At 55.8% G+C, this 18246-nt stretch overlaps 1 protein-coding gene across 1 annotated transcript in view; it reads right to left on the bottom strand.

Annotated features, from left to right (window-relative positions):
* The window catches only part of MYO15B (myosin XVB), a 42752-nt gene that overhangs the window by 10391 nt on the left and 14115 nt on the right, over window positions 1–18246 (bottom strand). The window contains 24 exon segments of the mRNA XM_054670679.2: window positions 32–157; window positions 322–400; window positions 585–776; window positions 869–966; window positions 1131–1229; window positions 1427–1508; window positions 1620–1696; window positions 1786–1886; window positions 2109–2270; window positions 2693–2765; window positions 2999–3177; window positions 3261–3496; window positions 3577–3672; window positions 4451–4581; window positions 4809–4866; window positions 5506–5565; window positions 6206–6299; window positions 10490–10647; window positions 10890–11007; window positions 13210–13334; window positions 13445–13490; window positions 13577–13692; window positions 13928–14005; window positions 14960–15085. Coding sequence (XP_054526654.1) covers window positions 32–157; window positions 322–400; window positions 585–776; window positions 869–966; window positions 1131–1229; window positions 1427–1508; window positions 1620–1696; window positions 1786–1886; window positions 2109–2270; window positions 2693–2765; window positions 2999–3177; window positions 3261–3496; window positions 3577–3672; window positions 4451–4581; window positions 4809–4866; window positions 5506–5565; window positions 6206–6299; window positions 10490–10647; window positions 10890–11007; window positions 13210–13334; window positions 13445–13490; window positions 13577–13692; window positions 13928–14005; window positions 14960–15085 — 2710 coding nt within the window.

The following is an 18246-nucleotide window of genomic DNA, read 5'->3' as shown; positions in this document are numbered from 1 at the left end:
GAGCCCCAGGCCCTGCCCAGCTCCCCACAACCTGCTCTTGTTTCCACTTCTTGCTCCTCCTGCTCCTCCTCCTCCTCCTCCGCCTCCTGCGCCTCCCCCTGGGGGATGTAGACCTTGGCCGGGGGCTTCATCGTCCTCACTGTGATCTGTGGCTGCCCTGCAAGTGTCCAGATGGCCTTCAAAGTTACCCATACTGGCCCAGCTGGGCTCCTGGATGGGCCGCACCAACTCCGGGGAGCAGAGCACACCCCACCCTCCCTGGCCCAGGCCAGGGGCACTGGCCATGTTTCTGCACGGTCCTGCCACCCCAAGTGCCCTCACCCATCCTCTGGAAATAGTTCCGTTTCTGCTGGAAGCTCTTGGGCCGATAGGGCCTGTCTTCAGCCTCCTCGGAGGTCTCCTGGCAGAAGCAGAAATGAGTGGCAGCTCAGCCAGCCTGGGTGCCACACTCGCCACGCCCCTCGGGTCCCCAGTCCTGGGCCAGCAGCCTCTTCCCTGCGTCTGCCTACTCACCCTGCCCATGTCCCCTGCCCCTGCAGTCCCCACCCTCACATCCCTTCCTGAGAACATGGTCACCTCCTCACCCTCAGGCAGCCACCCTCTGATCCCAGGTCACGCTGTGGCTTCTCCGGGGGTGTGGGGGGCTTCCTGGGCTTGGAGGTGATGGCTGAGGGTGAGGCCTGGGACGCAGCCTCGGAGGCCCGAGCCTGCCGCTGCTGCTGCTGCGTCTGCTGCTCCAGGGACAGGGACATGGCCTGGGCTGTCATCTGCTGGGCCTGAAGCAGGAGGAGCAGCCAGTTCAGACCGTCATCCCCGAGCCACAGACCTCTCCTCCACCAGGTGGCCCCAGGGCCCTGCCAGCGCTCACCAGGATTAGCGCCTGCTGCTGGATAAAGTTCTGCTGCTGGACGGCCAGCTGCCCTGCATCCAGGCTGGGAAGCGGTGGCTGCGGCGGCACCACCATGGCTGTGAGGGCGGCAGGCGGCCAGAGTGGTGGGCACCATGGCCAGCCTTGAAGCTCGCTGCCCACTGTGCACTCGGGACTCCTAGCAGGACCCTCCCTCCTCCAGTCCCAGAGCTGGTGGCTGCTCTCCTGAGAAGGGACTCTGGTGCCCCCAGCCCAGACTTACCTGGCATGGCAGGGACTGTGCCCATTGCTGGCATCATGGGCATGGGTGCAGGGACCATGCCTGGCTGGTATGCAGGCATCTGAATCATTCCTGGGTACACTGAGGGAACACGCCCTCCCTGTCAGTCCCTGCCTGGGCCCACATGCCACCTCCCTCCAGCCCCAGGCACAGAGAAGAGCATCGGGCACCGGGGTGCTGGCCAGGGCATCAATCGCCACTGCCAGAGGGGTCCCAGGCCATGCCTGCCATGCTGCCGGGCCCGGAGGCCCTGGGTGAGGAATCAGCCCCTCACTCACCCATGGGGTAGCCCTGCTGTGTGGGCCCAATGGCGCCCCCTCCCTTCATGCGGCTGCTCAGAGCCCAGCTTTGTTCCAGATCCTGAAGGGACAATGGTCACAGGTCAGAGTGAGAGCCCTGAGAAAAATGGAAGGGGCAGCAGAGGCCCCGGGGGGTTGGGGCAGGGGCATTCGGGGGCTGTGCCCGACTCACGCTGAGGCCGGAGGATATCACTGGCTGGAAGATCTGGTCCAGGAAGCCGTCCAGGCTCCCTGACCTCTGGACCTCCCCTGTGGGGCAGGGAGAGGGTTGGAGCCACGGCCCGGGGCGTGGGGCTTCCCATGCTCTGCCAACCTCCATGTGCCCACTCCAGCCTTACCTGTGTGGTCCCTGCTGGGCAGCGTTGGGGCTGGACCTGGAGGGGGTCCTGGGGGCAGTGAGGGGGGCTGAATGCCAGGGGCAAGGGGAATGGCCTCGGCTCTGCAGGAAACGGGATCCAGCTAAGGGGGTGGCCAAGGCTGAGGGTCACCCAGGCTGGGGCAAGAGGTAGAAGCTGCTGCGGGGGTCACCCCATGGTTGGGAGGAGGCTGGGTGGGAGGGCTGGGCCTGTGGCAGCTCCTATAAACCCCTGAGTGTGGCAGGGTGGCTGTGGGGTTCCCCGGCAGGAGCAGGCCAGGGAGAGGGGTGCTGGGTGGCACCTACGAGCCAAAAGGAGTGATGGGGTAGCTGCGGGGACAAGCTGGGTCCCCCAGGTCCTCAGTCTGGCTGATCAGGTCCAGCACAAAGTCGCAGCCAGCCAAGTCCTGCCATGCGTCCCTGGAGTGCAGTGACACAGACCAGCCCCGGGGAGGCGCCTCCAGGCCTCTGGGTGGGAGGGGACCAGTCAGTGAGGCAGGCGGCCATCCAGAAGGGGCAAGGACCACAGGGTGGGCCAAGGGGGCAGGGGGCTGAGGAAGGGAGGGTGGCCCTGGATCCGCCTGGTCCGGGACCCAGGTTTGCTCAGCAGCGGGGGCTGCTCCCCTCCTCACCTCACGGCCCTCCACTTCCACAAGGGCTCCAGCATGGGCATTTCTTTTCTGACCTGCTGAGTTAGAATCTGGGCCGTGGGAGCTCCCAAGCCCCTCATTCCTAATCTGCCCCCGGCTCCCCATCGCCATCTGCAGTCTGGCCCCTGCCCACCCCGGGGCACCTCCCCTCCCGGCCCCTGAGACTGGGCTTGGAGAAGGAGGAGGGTATAGGACAAGGGTCACTTTGGCCACACTGTCCCCCATCCCCGGTCCCCATACCTGCTCTGCAGGATCCACCCAGCCAGCTGCTCCCCGGTGGTCCAAGACTCCACCTCGGCCGAGTAGCACTCCTCTGCAGGGGCGTGGGGGGCGGGGGCAAGAGTGAGGGACAGCAGAGTCCACCCTGACAGGAAGGGGCTGCTGTCCCCATGAGAGTTTCAAAAGCAGGACAGAGGGGAGGGAGATCAGGGTCACTGAGGACAGGGCAGCAGGAAGACTGGGGCAGGAAGGGGTTCCAGGGAGGGCAAAGGGGTAGGGCTGGCCCCACTTCAGGCCTGGGAGGCCTCAGCCAGAGGCAGTCCTCACCGCTGAAGGTGAACACATCCAGCACCATGCGGCCCCGCCGCCATCCGGCCAGCCACTCCAGCTGGGTCGGGGGGTGGGCCCGAGTGGCCCCCGAGGCCAGCTGCGACTGCTCCAAGGCCCCCAGCAGCTTGTGCTGGCACAGCGCTGCCATGCCCCTGGGGGCCTGGTCAGACACGAACCTGCAGGGTGGGCACAGGCTGCAGTGGAGGCAGGGTGATCCAGCGACCACACCTGCCAGGTCCCCACCTCCCAGGCCCCTTACTTGAGCAGCGGCTTCTGTAGGACAGGCAGTGGGGGAAAGGCGCTGAGCAAAACAGCCATGAGGGCCCAGCCACGCTGGCTCTGCTGTTCATCTGGGTTCTGCCATAGCTGGGCCACCAGCTGGCTAAAGAGCTCATTCCGCAGCCCTGGCCGGCACTGCCCCCGCCGCACCAGGTATGTGCCCATGGTCTGCCTCTGCCAGGACTCCAGGGATCCGTCCCCCAGGAGCCGCAGCATCTGCCGACACAGCCGGGTAAGGACAGGACGTGCGGGGCTCCCAGGCGCCTATCCTGTCCCTTCTCCAATGTGTCACTCACCACTTTGTTGATGTCCAGGGCACGCTGAGGGTTGTCTCCATCCAGCTGGGTTAGGGGCTTCGCCAGTGGCTGCCCTGGCCTGGGCAGGGACGGTTCCTGCAAGGAAGGAGAGGGCTCAGTCCATGCTCGCCAGCTATCAGACAGCCCAGGGGAGCCCCACCGGAGCAGGCACCTCGGGAGAGGCAGAGGGGCTGGACAGAAATGCATCTTAATGCTTTTTTTTTTTTTGAGGCAGAGTCTTGTCTGTCGCCCAGGCTGGAGTGCAGTGGCACAATCTCAGCTCACTGCAGCCTCCACCTCCCAGGTTCAAGTGATTCTCCTGTCTCGGCCTCCTGAGTAGCTGGGACTACAGGCGCATGTCTGGCTAATTTTTGTATTTTTAGTAGAGACGGGGTTTCACCATGTTGGCCAGGCCGGTCTCAAACTCCTGACCTCAGGTGATCCACCCACCTCGGCCTCCCAAAAGTGCTGGGATTACAAGCATGAGCCACCATGTCCAACCTGTATGTGCAGTTTTGAACCTGCATTTGTATTTACTGCTGAAGTCTGGACAATTTCCCTTGTCAATAAACATTCTTTAAGGTCATGACTTCAAAAGCAGGGCACACCGCAGGTACAACAAAGGTGTGGCATCGTGGATCTAAATAACGTCTCCCATTCAATAACACCAACTGTTATCTCCAGTAACACTCTATGGTGAGACAATTACATTCAATGGTTATTTTCAGAGCAATTCAGTGCTATTCACAGCCCCAAAGGCTGGGGAGGGAGGAGGGCAAGAGCTGACAGCGGGGAAAAAAACGCAGCATCTGTCAGGCAGGTGCTAACTCAGAGCGGTGAGGCCAGTGGGAAGAGCTTAGGCCTGGGCGCCCACCTGAAAGCCGATGGCGACGAAGCTGGAGAAAGGGAACAGGTCAATGTCTGCTGGGAGAGTCAGGCTGGGCCGGGCAGGAACCTCAGGCGGCAGGCACTCAGTGATGCTCCCAGCCAGGGCGTCCCGATGGCCTGGGAACAAGCACCGGGAGGCAGCCCAGGAGCATCCAGGTGTGGTACCTGGCCCTGGGACCACCTCCACCCCTCACCACGAGCCATCAGCCCCTGTCCACAGGGACCCAAGTGATGAGCTCAGGGGAGTCTGGAGCATCAGAGGGAGGAACCACAAGGGACAGACACACCCCACAGTAAAGGGACTGGAGAGGGAGTCCTAACAAGAGGACACCAACAAGACTCACTTTCCGCCGTCTTCAGCATGATGGCCAGCTCAGCCGGGATCTCCAAGCGCCCCAGCTCCTGGCAGAGGGGACTCATTTACCCAGGATCCACAGGAGGGGCCTAGGGACCAGTGTCCCTCCCCACACCCTCAACCCCAAGATTATAAACATCCCTTCCAAAGACCACGGATTTTTTTTTTTTTTTTTTTGAGGCAGGGTCTCACTCTGTCACCCAGGCTAGAGTGCAGTGGTACCATCATGGCTCACTGCAGCCTTGACTTCCGAGGCTCTAGCTCAAGCGATCCTCCCACCTCAAACCTCCTGAGTAGCTGAGACTATAGGCATGTGCTGCTGTGTCCAGCTAATTTTTATTGTTTTTGTAGAGATGGGGTCTTGTCATGTTGCCCAGGCTGGTCTCAAATTCCTGGGCTCAAGCAATCCTCACACCTCGACCTCAAAGTGCTGGGATTACAGGTGTGTGCCACCACATCCAGCCAAAGACCAAGGATTCTGACCCTGGACACTCGAACAAACAGAGCCCCAAAGACCCTCTGAGGGAAACCAAGAGCCAAGGGCACCCCGGCCCTCTTCTCAGGAGGTGCAATGCATGGCCCTGAGGGACAAGACCCATAGTAGCACCCTGGCAGCCCTCTAAGCTGTCCCAGTCTCAGCAGCTTCATAGCCCCATGTAAAACCCCCCACTTCCCAGGCCACCTACCATGCTTGGCACTCTCTCCAAGGCCCTTTCGCTGCTATGCCAGCCCTGCCAATGCCCAAGCTGTTGGAAGAGATGTGGGAAGAGCTGATGCCTCCCATGTGAGTCACCTGGGGGCACCTCCCCAGCTCTGAAGTTCAGCTGTCCCCTCCTGCCCCTGGGAGGTTCTCAGCAAAGGAGTGAGAACAGATCAGGAGGGGCCAGCCACCCCTGGCCCTCCAGGGCCCTCACCAGCCTTAGCACTGTGGGCGTCTGTGCCCATCTGCCAGGGCACCGGGAAGAAGGCAGGAAGAAGGGAAGAAATGGTTCCAGGGGACAAAGTCCAGCCAGGGAGGGGCCAGAGAGGGGGTAGCACGTGGGCATTGACCTTTGAGTCGCTTTATAGACCTTAGATTTGAGTCATCATGCAAAAGAGGGGAGCGGAAGGGGCCCAGGGGAGGCCTGGAGGGGATGGGAACCCCAGGCAAGAGGGAAGAGCCAGGCCCTGGGGAGAGTGGGCAGGGATGGAGGAAGACAGCACCTCCCAAGGGCCCCGGCCTACCCCGGCCGGAGGGAAAAGGGATGAGTTCAAGGAGCACTGTGTCTGAAGCCACAGCCCTTGCGAGACTGGGCTGAGAGGGTCAACGCTGCTGGGATTTGGCCAGCTCGGCCAGCTCAGGCAGCCTGGCTTCTACCCTGAACCGCCCCACCCAAGCCCCTGCACCTGCAGTCTCTGCCGCCTCTGGAGCAGGGGCTGGGCCACCAGCAGGATGGTGTTCAGCTGTCCCAGAGCTGCCCGCCACCGGAGGTACCGCTTCCTGGAGGCCGGGAAAGGGCGGGGGCGAAATGAAGAGTCCAAACTTATGCTTCCTGCCTGGTACTAGAATCCCTTAAGCCTGACATTCATGTAAAAACTGACTTTGGACCAGAGAAGCCCTGGATGCTTCACAGAAACAACAGGAAAAGAATAGGATACTTCAAAAGAAAAGCAAGGGTCGGGTGCGGTGGCTGATGCCTGTAATCCCAGCACTTTGGGAGGCCAAGGCAGGTGGATCACTTGAGGTCAGGAGTTCAAGACCAGCCTGGCCAACATGGTGAAACCCCGTCTCTACTAAAAATACAAAAATTACAGCACACCTGTAATCCCAGCTCCTCAGTAGGCTGAGGCACCAGAATCACTTGAACCTGGGAGGTGGAGATTCAAGTGAGCCGAGATCGCGCCATTGCACTCCAGCCTGGGTGACAGACCAAGACTCTGTCAGGAAGGGAGGAAGGGAGGAAGGAAGGGAGAAAGAAAGAGAAGAAAGAGAGAGAGAGGGAGGGAAGGAGGGAGGAAGGAAGGAAGGGAAGGAAGGAAAGAGAGAGAGAGAGGAGGAGGGAGGAGGGAGGAGGGAGAGAGGGAGGAAGGGAGGAAGGAGAACGAGTAAATTGAGAGACTGTTTAGCCTGAGGGATTAAGATCTGACTCTCTGACTCTGGGCCTAGAATACCTGGGTTCAGATCAGTTCCCTATATGCACACTGACCAAAAAAAAAAAAAAAAAAAAATCATTTCCCTTAGCTTGGTACGGTAGCTCATGCCTGTAATCCCAGCACTCTAAGAGGCTGAGGAAGGAGAATTGCTTGAGACCAGGAGTTCAAGACCAGCCTGGGCAACATAGCAAGACCTCATCTCTACAAAAAAGATTTTTTAAATTAGCCAGGCATGACGGCGTGTCCTTGTAGTTCTAGCTACTTGTGAGGCTGAGGTAGGAGCTATGACTGGGTCACTGCTCTTTAGCCTGGGTGACAAAGTCAGACCCTATCTTGCAAAAAAAAAAAGAGCAGCAGAACTTATTAAAAAGTAACACCATTGGTCGGATGCAATGGCTCATACCCGTATGACACCTGTAATCCCTGTACCTTGGGAGGCTGAAGTGGGAGGATCACTAGAGACCAGGAGCTTGAGACCAGCCTGGCCAACACGGTGAAACCCCGTCTCTACTAAAAATACAAAAAAGGCCAGGCGTGGTGGCTCACGCCTATAATCCCAGCACTTTGGGAGACCGAGGCGGGCAGATCACGAGGTCAGGAGTTCAAGACCAGCCTGGCCAACATAGTTAAACTCTGTCTCTACTAAAAATACAAAAATTAGCTGAGCATGGTGGCAGGTGCCTGTAGTCCCAGCTACTTCATAGGCTGAGGCAGGAGAATCACTTGAACCCAGGAGGCGGAGGTTGTATTGAGCTGAGACCAAGCCATTGCACTCCAGCCTGGGCAACAGAGCGAGACTCCATCTCAAAAGAAAAACAACAACAACAACAACAAAATTAGCCGGGCTTGGTGGCCTATGCCTGCAATCCCAGCTACTCCAGAGGCTGAGGCACGAAATCACTTGAACCCAGTAGCTGGAGGTTGCAGTGAGCTGAGATCATGCTGCTGCTGGAGTGCAATGGCGCGATCTCGGCTCACTTGAATCTCCGCCTCCCAGGTTCAAGTGATTCTCGTGCCTCAGCCTCCTGAGGAGCTGGGATTACAGGTGTGACCCAGCTGCACTCCAACTTGGATGATATAGCAAGACTCTGTCTCAAAAAAAATTTTTTAATAAAAAATAATAATTATAAAAAATAAAGGCCGGGTGCAGTGGCTCATGCCTGTAATCCCAGCACTTTGGGAGGCTGATCACCTGAGGTGGATCACCTGAGGTCAGGAGTTCGAGACCAGCCTGGCCAACACAGTAAAACCCCATCTCCACTAAAAACACAAAAATTAACTGGGCATGGTGGCAGGTGCCTGTAATCCCAGCTACTCGGGAGGCTGAGGCAGGAGAATGGCTTGAATCCAGGGGGCAGAGGTTGCAGTGAGCTGAGATGGCGCCACTGCACTCCAGCCTGGGTGACAGAGCGAGATTCTGTCTCAAAAATTAATTAATTAATTAAAAAATAAAAACGGGCAGAGGAGAAACAGACATTTCTCCAAAGGAGTGGCACTAATGTCTGAGATGCTCAACGTCATTAGTCCTAGAGAAATGCACATCAAAGCCATAATGAGATGCCACTTCACACCCACTAGCAGGGCTATGCTTTTAAAAATGGAAAAGAGTAAGTACTGGCAAGGATGTAGAGAAACTGGAACCCTTGTACATTGCTGGTAGAAACATAAAATGATGCAGCCACTATGGAAAGCAATTTGGCAGCTCCTCAGAAAGTTAAACATAGAATTACCATATGATAGAATTACCAGCACTTTCACTCCTAGGCCTATACCCCAAAGATTTGTAAACAGACTAGAACAGGCTGGGTGCAGTGGCTCACGCCTGTAATCCCAGCACTTTGAGAGGCTGAGGCGGGTGGATCGACTCAGAAGACAGGAGTTCAAGACCAGCCTGGCCAACATGGTGAAACCCCGTCTCTACTGAAAATATGAAAAATTAGCCGGGCGTGGTGGCGGGTGGTGGGTGCCTGTAATCCCAGTTACTCAGGAGACTGAGGCAGGAGAATTGCTTGAACCTGGGAGGCAGAGGTTGCCGTGAGCCGAGATCGAGCCACTGCATTCCAGCCTGGGCAACAGAGCAAGACTCCATCTCAAATAATAATAATAATAATAATAATAATAATAATAATAAATTATTAACCCTCAAGCCTGGAACTGAATGAATTTCTGACACATGCTACAACATGGATGAACTTTGAAACATTATGTTAAGTGAAAGAAGCCAGTCGTAAAAGGAAATATTGTATGAGTCAACTTACAGGAAATATCTAGAATGGGCAACTTCATAGAGACTCAAGTAGACTGAAAGTTACCAGGGGCTGGGGGTCTTGGGGGGAATAGTTACTGCTTAATGGGTCCAGAGTTTCTGTTTGCGGGATGAAAACATGTTGGAAATAGATAGTGGAGATGCCTGGCTCCCCCGATGTTCTGCACTGTCTTCACTTTATTCTCAGCCCTCGAGTTACTCTCTGGGAAGATCACTGGCTGCTTTACCATCTGAATCTGACTCCCCAACCAGCCTGGGAGGCCCCGTCTCTGGCATCCCCAGCTCTGTCGCCAGCATCTGGCCCAGGGGTAGATGAGGCAGACGGTCAGCCAACAGCTGTTGGAGGAATGCGTGAAGACAGGCTGTGAGGGCGAAAAAGAGATGATTAGGTGAGAAGTGGGAGGGTGGTGTTATAGGAAAGAGAAGTCTAAAGTCACTGCAGGGTAAAAGTCTGGCCTAAATTGGGCTGGGGAGGTAGTCAGGTCCTTAACAACATGATTCATGCTTTGAAAAGATGACTGTAGCTAGGCACGGTGGCTTACACCTGTAATCCCAGCATTTTGGGAGGCTGAGGCGGGCGGATCACCTGAGGTCGGGAGTTCGAGACCAGCCTGACCAACATGGAGAAACCCCGTCTCTACTAAAAATACAAAATTAGCCAGGCATGGTGGCACATGCCTGTAATCCCAGCTACTCAGGAGGCTGAGGCGGGAGAATCGCTTGAACCTGTTAGGTGGAGGTTGCAGTGCCCGAGATCGTACCATTACACTCCAGCCTGGGCAACAAGAGTGAAACTCCATCTCAAAAAAAAATTAGCTGAGTGTGGTGGCACAAGCCTGTAATCCCAGCTACTCGGGAGGCTGAGGCAGGCGAATCACTTGAACCCAGGGGGCAGAGGTTGCAGTGAGCTGAGATCGCGCCACTGCACTCCAGCCTGGGCAACAAGAGCAAAACTCCATCTCAAAAATAAAACAAAGATTGTTCCCACAGTGTGGAAAACAGACCAGAAAAGAGAATGATAAAGGAGTCAGGACCACAGGTTCAGGTGGCCTCAGTAGGTAATGAGTTTCTTGTGGCCGGGGTATTCAAGCAGAGGCTGCACAGGTATGGGGGGGAATGCCGTCAAGGAGAGTCACATGCCGATGAGATGGCACTGGGTCAGGATGACTTGCCTTGAGGCCCTATGTTTCCCCAACCCTGCCCCACCACCTGGAGGACGAACCCACGGCCTCACCCCACCCACTTCAGCCCTGGCTCCAACGCCTGCAGACCTGGCCTGGAACCCACGCATGCGAGCCTGCATCCGGGGCAGGACGCGCTGGCGGGAGATGCAGGTGTGGAAGCTGCGGTGCAGGTCGACCAGGGCCTGGGAGCGCTGCTGGTCCCGGAGCTCCTCCAGCCGCTGCCAGCCCTGCTCCTGCAGCAGGACCTGTGGGTAGAGGGGTGGGCTGTAGGCAGGAGCCAGGAGCCAGCCCCTCCTGCTCTCCTCCTCTGGTCTCAGCCTTCTCCCTTCCAGCCAAACCATTTGTTCTTCTGGCCCTGCCGTCCAGCCCTTCTGTCTCCCACCACGTGAATGGATCCCCAAATCCTGGGTTTGTCCCTTTGGGCCCAGAATGCATCTCTCCTTTCCCATTCATGCTGCCCTCTGCACACAGGGATACACACACCCACCTTGGTGGCTCCAAGGTGATAGAGAGGTGATTCGGCCCCCAACACCTGGCTCAGGACGGCACCACACTTCTCCCGGTCAGAGAGGTCTTCCTGCCCTTCTGACCCCAGGGCCCGGAAACTGCTCCAAGGATGGAGCTGAGATCAGAATAGCCAGAACCTCCTTTTACACTTTTTTTTTTTTTTTAAGACGGAGTCTCGCTCTTTCGCCCAGGCGGGAGTGCAGTGGCGCGATCTCGGCTCACTGCAAGCTCCGCCTCCCGGGTTCAGGCCATTCTCCTGCCTCAGCCTCCCTAGTAGCTGGGACTACAGGTGCCCGCCACCGCACCCGGCTAATTTTTTGTATTTTTAGTAGAGACGGGGTTTCACCATGTTAGCCAGGACAGTCTCGATCTCCTGACCTCGTGATCCGCCCGTCTTGGCCTCCCAAAGTGCTGGGATTACAGGTGTGAGCCACCGCACCCGGCCTTTTTGGTTTTTTTTTTTGAGACAGAGTTTCACTCTCATTGCCCAGGCTGGAGTGCAATGGTGCGATATCAGCTCACCACAACCTCCACCTCCCAGGTTCAAGTGATCCTCTTGCCTCAGCCTCCTGAGTAGCTGGGATTACTGGCATGCAACACCACGCCCAGCTGATTTTGTATTTTTAATAGAGACGGGGTTTCTCCATATTGGTCAGGCTGGTCTCGATCTCCTGACCTCAGGTCATCTGCCTGCCTCGGCCTCCCAAAGTGCTGGGATTACAGGCGTGAGCCACTGCGCCCAGCCCTTTCACACTTGCTGTGCGACACCCTGAGCCCCTCGGTATTTATTCCATTTCTAGATCATTAAAAAATTTGGAAGGTGCCTGCTCTATGCCAGGCGCTCAGCTGGGGGCTGAGACACTGCAGTGAACTTGGACAGGGAGGGTCTCTGCGCTGGAGCTCAGGGGGAGAACAGGTGAACATGGTGTGCGCAGGAGGCATGAGGGCTGGTTCTGGGCCACGGGAGCAACAGGAATGTGGTTCCCAAGGCCTTCGTCTCCTCGCCACCCAACACAGTGGGTCTCAAGACAAGTTTGTGGGAGGGAGGGAGGGAGGGGTGTGGAAGGGAGGGGCATGGAAGGGAGGGAGGGGCGTGGGAGGGAGGGACGTGGAAGGGAGGGAGGGGCGTGGCAGGAAGGGGTGGGTGGGGGAGTGTTGAAGGACATTTCACAGGTCCAGATCATGGTACCAGTTTGGCGCAATGGACACTCAGTAGTTAGTCTGTACCAAGCAAGCACCGTGCAGGTTCTGGGGATGTGGGTGACAGTCTGTGGTCACAGGATGCCACAGTGCATCAGGGAATGGCACAGATCAGCAGACCTGGTCTGTGCTGGGTGGAGAGTTGTACCTGGAGGTTCCTCTCACCCAGCTTCCGGGCTCAGGGGTTCTTGTTGGAGGTGACAATTGCTGTAGCTGGTAGGTTTCCAGATGGCAGAGACAGAACGTGCCCCGCCCTGGAGCTTCTCAGGATCTGACTCAAGGCTGGGCACACCCATCCCTACTGCCTGCCTTTTGCTCAGTCCCCCAACCAGGCCATCCCCATTGCCAAGGCCATCACAGGCTAAGGAGGTCCACAGAGCCCTGGGGTGAGGCTGGTGCTCCTAGCAGCTGCCCCCTCCCTTCTGAGGCAGCCACCAGCCCAGCTCAGCTGGAAATCAACGAGAAGTGACTCCACCTGCTCCTTCTGTCCCTGTGCTTGGGGTAAACTCCAGCCCTTCAGAGGATTCCCAAGATGCCATCCAGTCAATAGCCAAAGGCCAGATAGGCAAACAACAAAACGGACAATGCCAGCAGCTTTTCTTGGAGGTTTCTGAACTCTGGGAACAGAGCTGCCTCTGGGGTTCCTGGCAGCTCCATGTGCCACCCCGCCCCTCCCCGCCCCTCCCCGCCCCTCCTGCCCTTCTGAGAGGCTCTTTTCTCACTCTGTCCCCCCTCCCATCTCACTGCTTCAGCCTGCACTCCCTGGACAGCTGCTGTGGGCACTAGACCGTGAGCCCCGCCCAGGGCAGGTACTGCTCCCACCTCATCTCTGGTGCCCAGGCATCAGCACAGGAGAGGTTTGCAGAGAGGAGAAGAAATGACGAATGTGTGGAGGGATGGTGAATGGTAGAAGAGAGCGAGATGGAGAGAGAAAGAGAGAGAGAGAGAGAGGATGAGAGGACGAGGAGAGAGAGGGAGGGTTGGGTGCTAGGCCCCGTCCTGGGCAGAGTGAGTCCATCTCCAATCAGAAGGACCCCCGGGGCTGCCAGTCACTCCCGGTGGCCTCCTTGTCAGTCCTGCCCCGAGGTGCTGGGCCCCACCTGGCCAGGAAGGCCTCAAAGGGCACACGCACAGGGAAGTTGGCACTGCGGGTGCCCACGGCCTCCAGTATGGCTGCCTGGTGCAGTTGCTCTGTCACATGTCCCACGTCAAAGAGGCCTGGAAGCTGTGGCCACAAGACAGAGCCAAAGACAGCTGGAGTCAAGGGGCCTGGAGCTGTGGGGAGGGAGGTGCAGGGAGGGGGAGGGCCCTGAGGCCAGTTGCTGGGGAGCTCACCTTTCCAGGGTTAGGGGTGAGGCACTGGATGAAATAGACATGGCTCCTGATGAGGGAAAGAGGGGTCACTTGGGCACAGACCAGTGCCCCATACAACTCCCTGGGGTCTGGTGTGGCGGGCGCTGTTCTTACCTGCCCAGCCGGGCTATGAGGTCCTCCAGGGCCTGCTGGAAGCGAGAGGCCAGCGTGGGTCTGCCTCGCCCTCCCCTGGACTGGGGCTCTGCCTCCTGGAACAGGCTGCCCACCAGCTGTGGGGGTGAAGGGCTGAGTCAGCTGGCCGCTGGGGCGTGCCCATCCACCCTGCAGCCCGGGAGAGCCAGAATGGACCAGCCCTCGGCATCCAGACCCTGGCAAGCTCAGCCCATGGCCCAAGGTGCCAGGGGCTTGAGGGCCAACCCTTGGGCAAGAGCGCCCAGGGGGAAAAGGACAGAATTGGGGGACAGAGTATGGAGCGGGTGGGGGCCTGGAAGGGCAGATGGGCACCTGCAGCTGGCTCTGGCCAAGCATCTCCACCACAGCAGGGTCCAGCTGATCCCGGTTTCTGTTTAAAAACTTGTGAACCTGCAAGAGACCATGCAGGTGGGGAGGGAAGTGGAGAAAGGGAGGAGAACAGGAACCAAGGAGGGGAGGCTGGATATGGAGGAGAAGAATCTACCCTCTCCCCAGGTGACCTGAAAGGCTGCCTTGGTGTTTCCAGTCCTTTACCTAGCCTTGGGTCTGCCACTGGACTTTCCATTCCACCCCATGGACAGGTCCAGTCCCCAGCAAGACCACACTCTCCCCACTGGGGCTTTAACCTATGCTAGTCAATAGGTTGACTAGACAAGAATGTTGTCTGTCTCTCCATATTAAATCTATTTTGATTTACATTTTCCTAGCTTTCTTGAACTCCTTGTATTTCTTTTTTGGGGGGCAACTCCTGGGTAGTTTGTAGTTTTTCTTCTCCAAGCAAAGTGTGCCATCTCCTCCAGGGAGAACTGATTCTCCCTACTGCCCTTCCCTTTATTCCAGCCCCCACTCCCCCACCCCCAGTTCCTCTCCTCCTGGGGTAGGCACGCGTGCAGCTTCTTTGTAGGCATAGAACTCGGAAGGGGGAAGGGAAGTCCATTCAGTGAGCACCTACTATGTGCCAGGCACCTGCCAGGCCATCTCCACGTTACTACATCTCACCCTCACAGCAACGCCAGAGCTTAGGTCTCCATACCCATTTTACAGGTGAGGAAACGGAGGCTCAGAAGGCGAAGTAAACTGCCAAGGTCATCAGGTCCCATGCTTGTGCTCTGCCCACTTGTCTGGAGGGTCCCAAGGCTTCCACTCCCTGACCCCATAATTGTCACCTAGAACTCAGTAAACCGTGCTCAGAACTGGGCAGGTCCCATGGCTCAGGTAGGGACAGGTGTCCAAGCCTTGCAAGGGGCCTCCCCACACCCACTCCTCTCTGCTGTCGGGTGACTCAGCTTGGGAGGGGACACTGCCCTCGCTGATTCACCCTGGTCTGTCCCTGAGGCCAGGTACCTGGTAGGTGACAGTCCCTGCATAATGTCGCACGGTGAACACGGGCAGGGGCAGCCGGGGCTTGGCATAGCTGGGGTGGTCACCATGGTGATAGTGGCTCTTCTGGAGGAAGGTGTGGTCCGTGGCCTAGGAGAGGAGCCATGAGCTCCCTTCACGCCTCTGCACAGGCTGTCCTTCTGGATGGCGCCCTCTCCCGGTGAGCACAAGTACTGCCTACACTGACTATAAGGGTAGGTTTGGCTTTGTTCCCCAAAACAAGCGCTTTGGGAGGCCGAGGTGGTCGGATCGTTTGAGGATAGGAGTTCGAGATCAGCCTGGGCAACCTAGTGAGATCCCATCTCTACAAAAAATTTAAAAATTGGGCTGGGCGCGGTGGCTCACGCATGTAATCTCAGCACTTTGGGAGGCCGAGACAGGCAGATCACAAGGTCAGGAGTTCGAGACCAGCCTGGCCAACATAGTGAAATCCCATCTCTACTAAAAATACAAAAAATTAGCCGGGCGTGGTGGCAGGTGCCTGTAATCTCAGCTACTCAGGAGGCTGAGGCAGGAGAATCACTTGAACCCAGGAGGCGGAGGTTGCAGTGAGCCACGATGGCACCATTGCACTACAGCCTGGGTGACAGTGCGAGACTCCATATCAAAAAAAAAAAAAAAATTAAAAATTAGCTGGGTGGGGCTAGGCGCGGTGGCTCATGCCTGTAACCCCAGTGCTTTGAGAGGCCAAGGCAGGTGGATCACCTGAGGTCAGGAGTTCAAGACCAGCCTGGCCAACATAGTGAAACCCTGTCTCTACTAAAAATACAAAAAAATTAGCTGGGCATGGTGACTCATGCCTGTAATCCCAGCTACTCAGGAGGCTGAGGCAGGAGAATCATTTGAACCTGGGAGGTGGAGGTTGCAGTGAGCCGAGACCGCACCATTGCACTCCAGCCTGGGCAACAAGAACCAAACTCCGTCTCAAAAAAAAAAAAAAAGAAAAAGAAAAAAGTAGCATTAGCTGGGTGGAAGGACCGACTGAGACTGGGAGCTTGAGGCTGCAGTAAGCTATGATGGTGTCACTGCACTCCAGCCTGCATGAGAGAGTGAGACCCCATTTCTAAAATAAATAAGTACTTAAACAAAAAAAAAAGAAATGGGGATGGGGTGCTTTAGTACAGATTTAGCAATCATTCCTGGGAGAATAGTCCCACAATCACATGTGCTTTTAAACAAGTCTTTCAAAAATCACTTTTAGGCCAGACGCGGTGGCTCACGCCTGTAATCCCAGCACTTTGGGAGGCCGAAGCAGGTGGATCACGAGGTCAGGAGATCGAGACCATCCTGGCTAACATGGTGAAACCCCGTCTCTACTAAAAAAATACAAAAAATTAGCCGGGCGTGGTGGCGGGCACCTGCGGTCCCAGCTACTCGGGAGGCTGAGGCAGGAGAATGGCGTGAACCCGAGAGGCGGAGTTTGCAGCAGTGAGCTGAGATCGCGCCACTGCACTCCGCCTGGGCGACAGAGCAAGGCTCTGTCTCAAAAAAAAAAAAAAAAAAAAGGAAATAGAGATGAGGGGCTTTAGTACAGATTTAGCAACCATTCCTGGGAGAATAGTCCCAGAATCACATGTGCTTGTATTTATTTATTTCATTATTATTATTATTATTATTATTTTGAGACGAGTCTTGCCCTGTCGCCCAGGCTGGAGTGCAGTGGCACGATCTCGGCTCACTGCAACCTCCACCTCCCAGGTTCATGCCACTCTCCTGCCTCAGCCTCCCAAGTAGCTGGGACTACAGGTGCCCACCACCACGCTCGGCTTATTTTTTGTATTTTTAGTAGAGACAGGGTTTACACTGTGGTCTCGATCTCCTGACCTCGTGATCCGCCCGCCTCAGCCTCCCGAAGTTCTGGGATTACAGAGATGAGCCACCACGCCCGGCCTACATGTGCTTTTAAACAAGTCTTTCAAAGATCACTTTCAGGCCGGGCGTGGTGGCTTGTGCCTGTAATCCCAGCACTTTGGGAGGCTGAGACAGGTGGCTCACAAGATCAGGAGATCAACCATCCTGGCTAACATGGTGAAACCCCGTCTCTACTAAAAATACAAAAAAAAGAAAAAAAAAATTAGCCAAGCATGGTGGCGGGTGCCTGTAGTCCCAGCTACTCAGGAGGCTGAGGCAGTAGAATGGCGTGAACCCGCGAGGCGGAGCTTGCAGTGGGCCAAGATCACGCCACTGCACTCCAACCTGGGCAACAGCGAGACTCCGTCTCAAAAAAAAAAAAAAATCACTTTCAAAAAGTAACTCAGTTGGGAATGATAGTAGGAGTCAGTTAAAACACACATACACAAACACACACAGTAACTCAAGGACAGGTGCAGTAGCTCACACCTGTAATCCCAGCACTTTGAGAGGCAACGGTGGGAGGATTGCTTGAGCCCAGGAGGTTGAGACCAGCCTGGGCAACATAGGGAGAACCCTTCTCTATTTTTTAAAATATAAAAATAAAACTAAAAAGTAATTTGGTTGGACGTTATTTTACTGAGCTAATGAACATAAAATAGCAAGTGCATGGGGGAACTTGCCTAATATTATGTAAATGAGAACTTGGGTTTGGGGTAACAATTCCAGGCTCAGCACCCACCTCGAACTCAGAAAATGGCACATGTCACCTAACATAGACCTAAGTGATATTGCTGAGCCCTGGAAATCCATGCTGGGGGATTCCAAAAGTGATCTTGGGACCTCAAAGACACTCGTGACAAGTTTTAACAAAACATTATGAAATGTGAACTGGGAGAAACAATCGTTTAGAAATTAACACACTCTCTTAATTATCTAGTACAAGACTTTACATATGTATAAGTATTAATAAATGAACATTATATATCATATATTAATGTGACTTATTACATATCAATATATAGTACATGAAGACACGTATTGCATTAATATGACAGTGATCAATGAACTATTACAATAACATCTGACGATTTTACCATTATTTTTCACCTTTCATTTTCTTTTTTCTTTTCTTTTTTTTTTTTTTTTTTTTTGAGATGGAGTCTCGCTCTGTCGCCCAGGCTCACACCATTCTCCTGCCTCAGCCTCCCCAGTAGCTGGGACTACAGGCGCCCACTATCACGCCCGGCTAATTTTTTGTATTTTTAGTAGAGACCGGGTTTCACCATGTTAGCCAGGATGGTCTCGATCTCCTGACCTCGAGATCTGCCCACCTTGGCCTCCCAAAGTGCTGGGATTAAGGCGTGAGCCACCGCACCTGGCCCATTTTCTTTCCTTTC

This window comes from Pan troglodytes, chromosome 19 (assembly GCF_028858775.2).
Source record: "Pan troglodytes isolate AG18354 chromosome 19, NHGRI_mPanTro3-v2.0_pri, whole genome shotgun sequence".
NCBI classification, from domain to species: Eukaryota; Metazoa; Chordata; class Mammalia; order Primates; family Hominidae; genus Pan; species Pan troglodytes.
The sequence above is the reverse complement of the archived record's forward strand: the minus strand, read 5'-3'. Positions and strand labels throughout refer to the sequence as shown.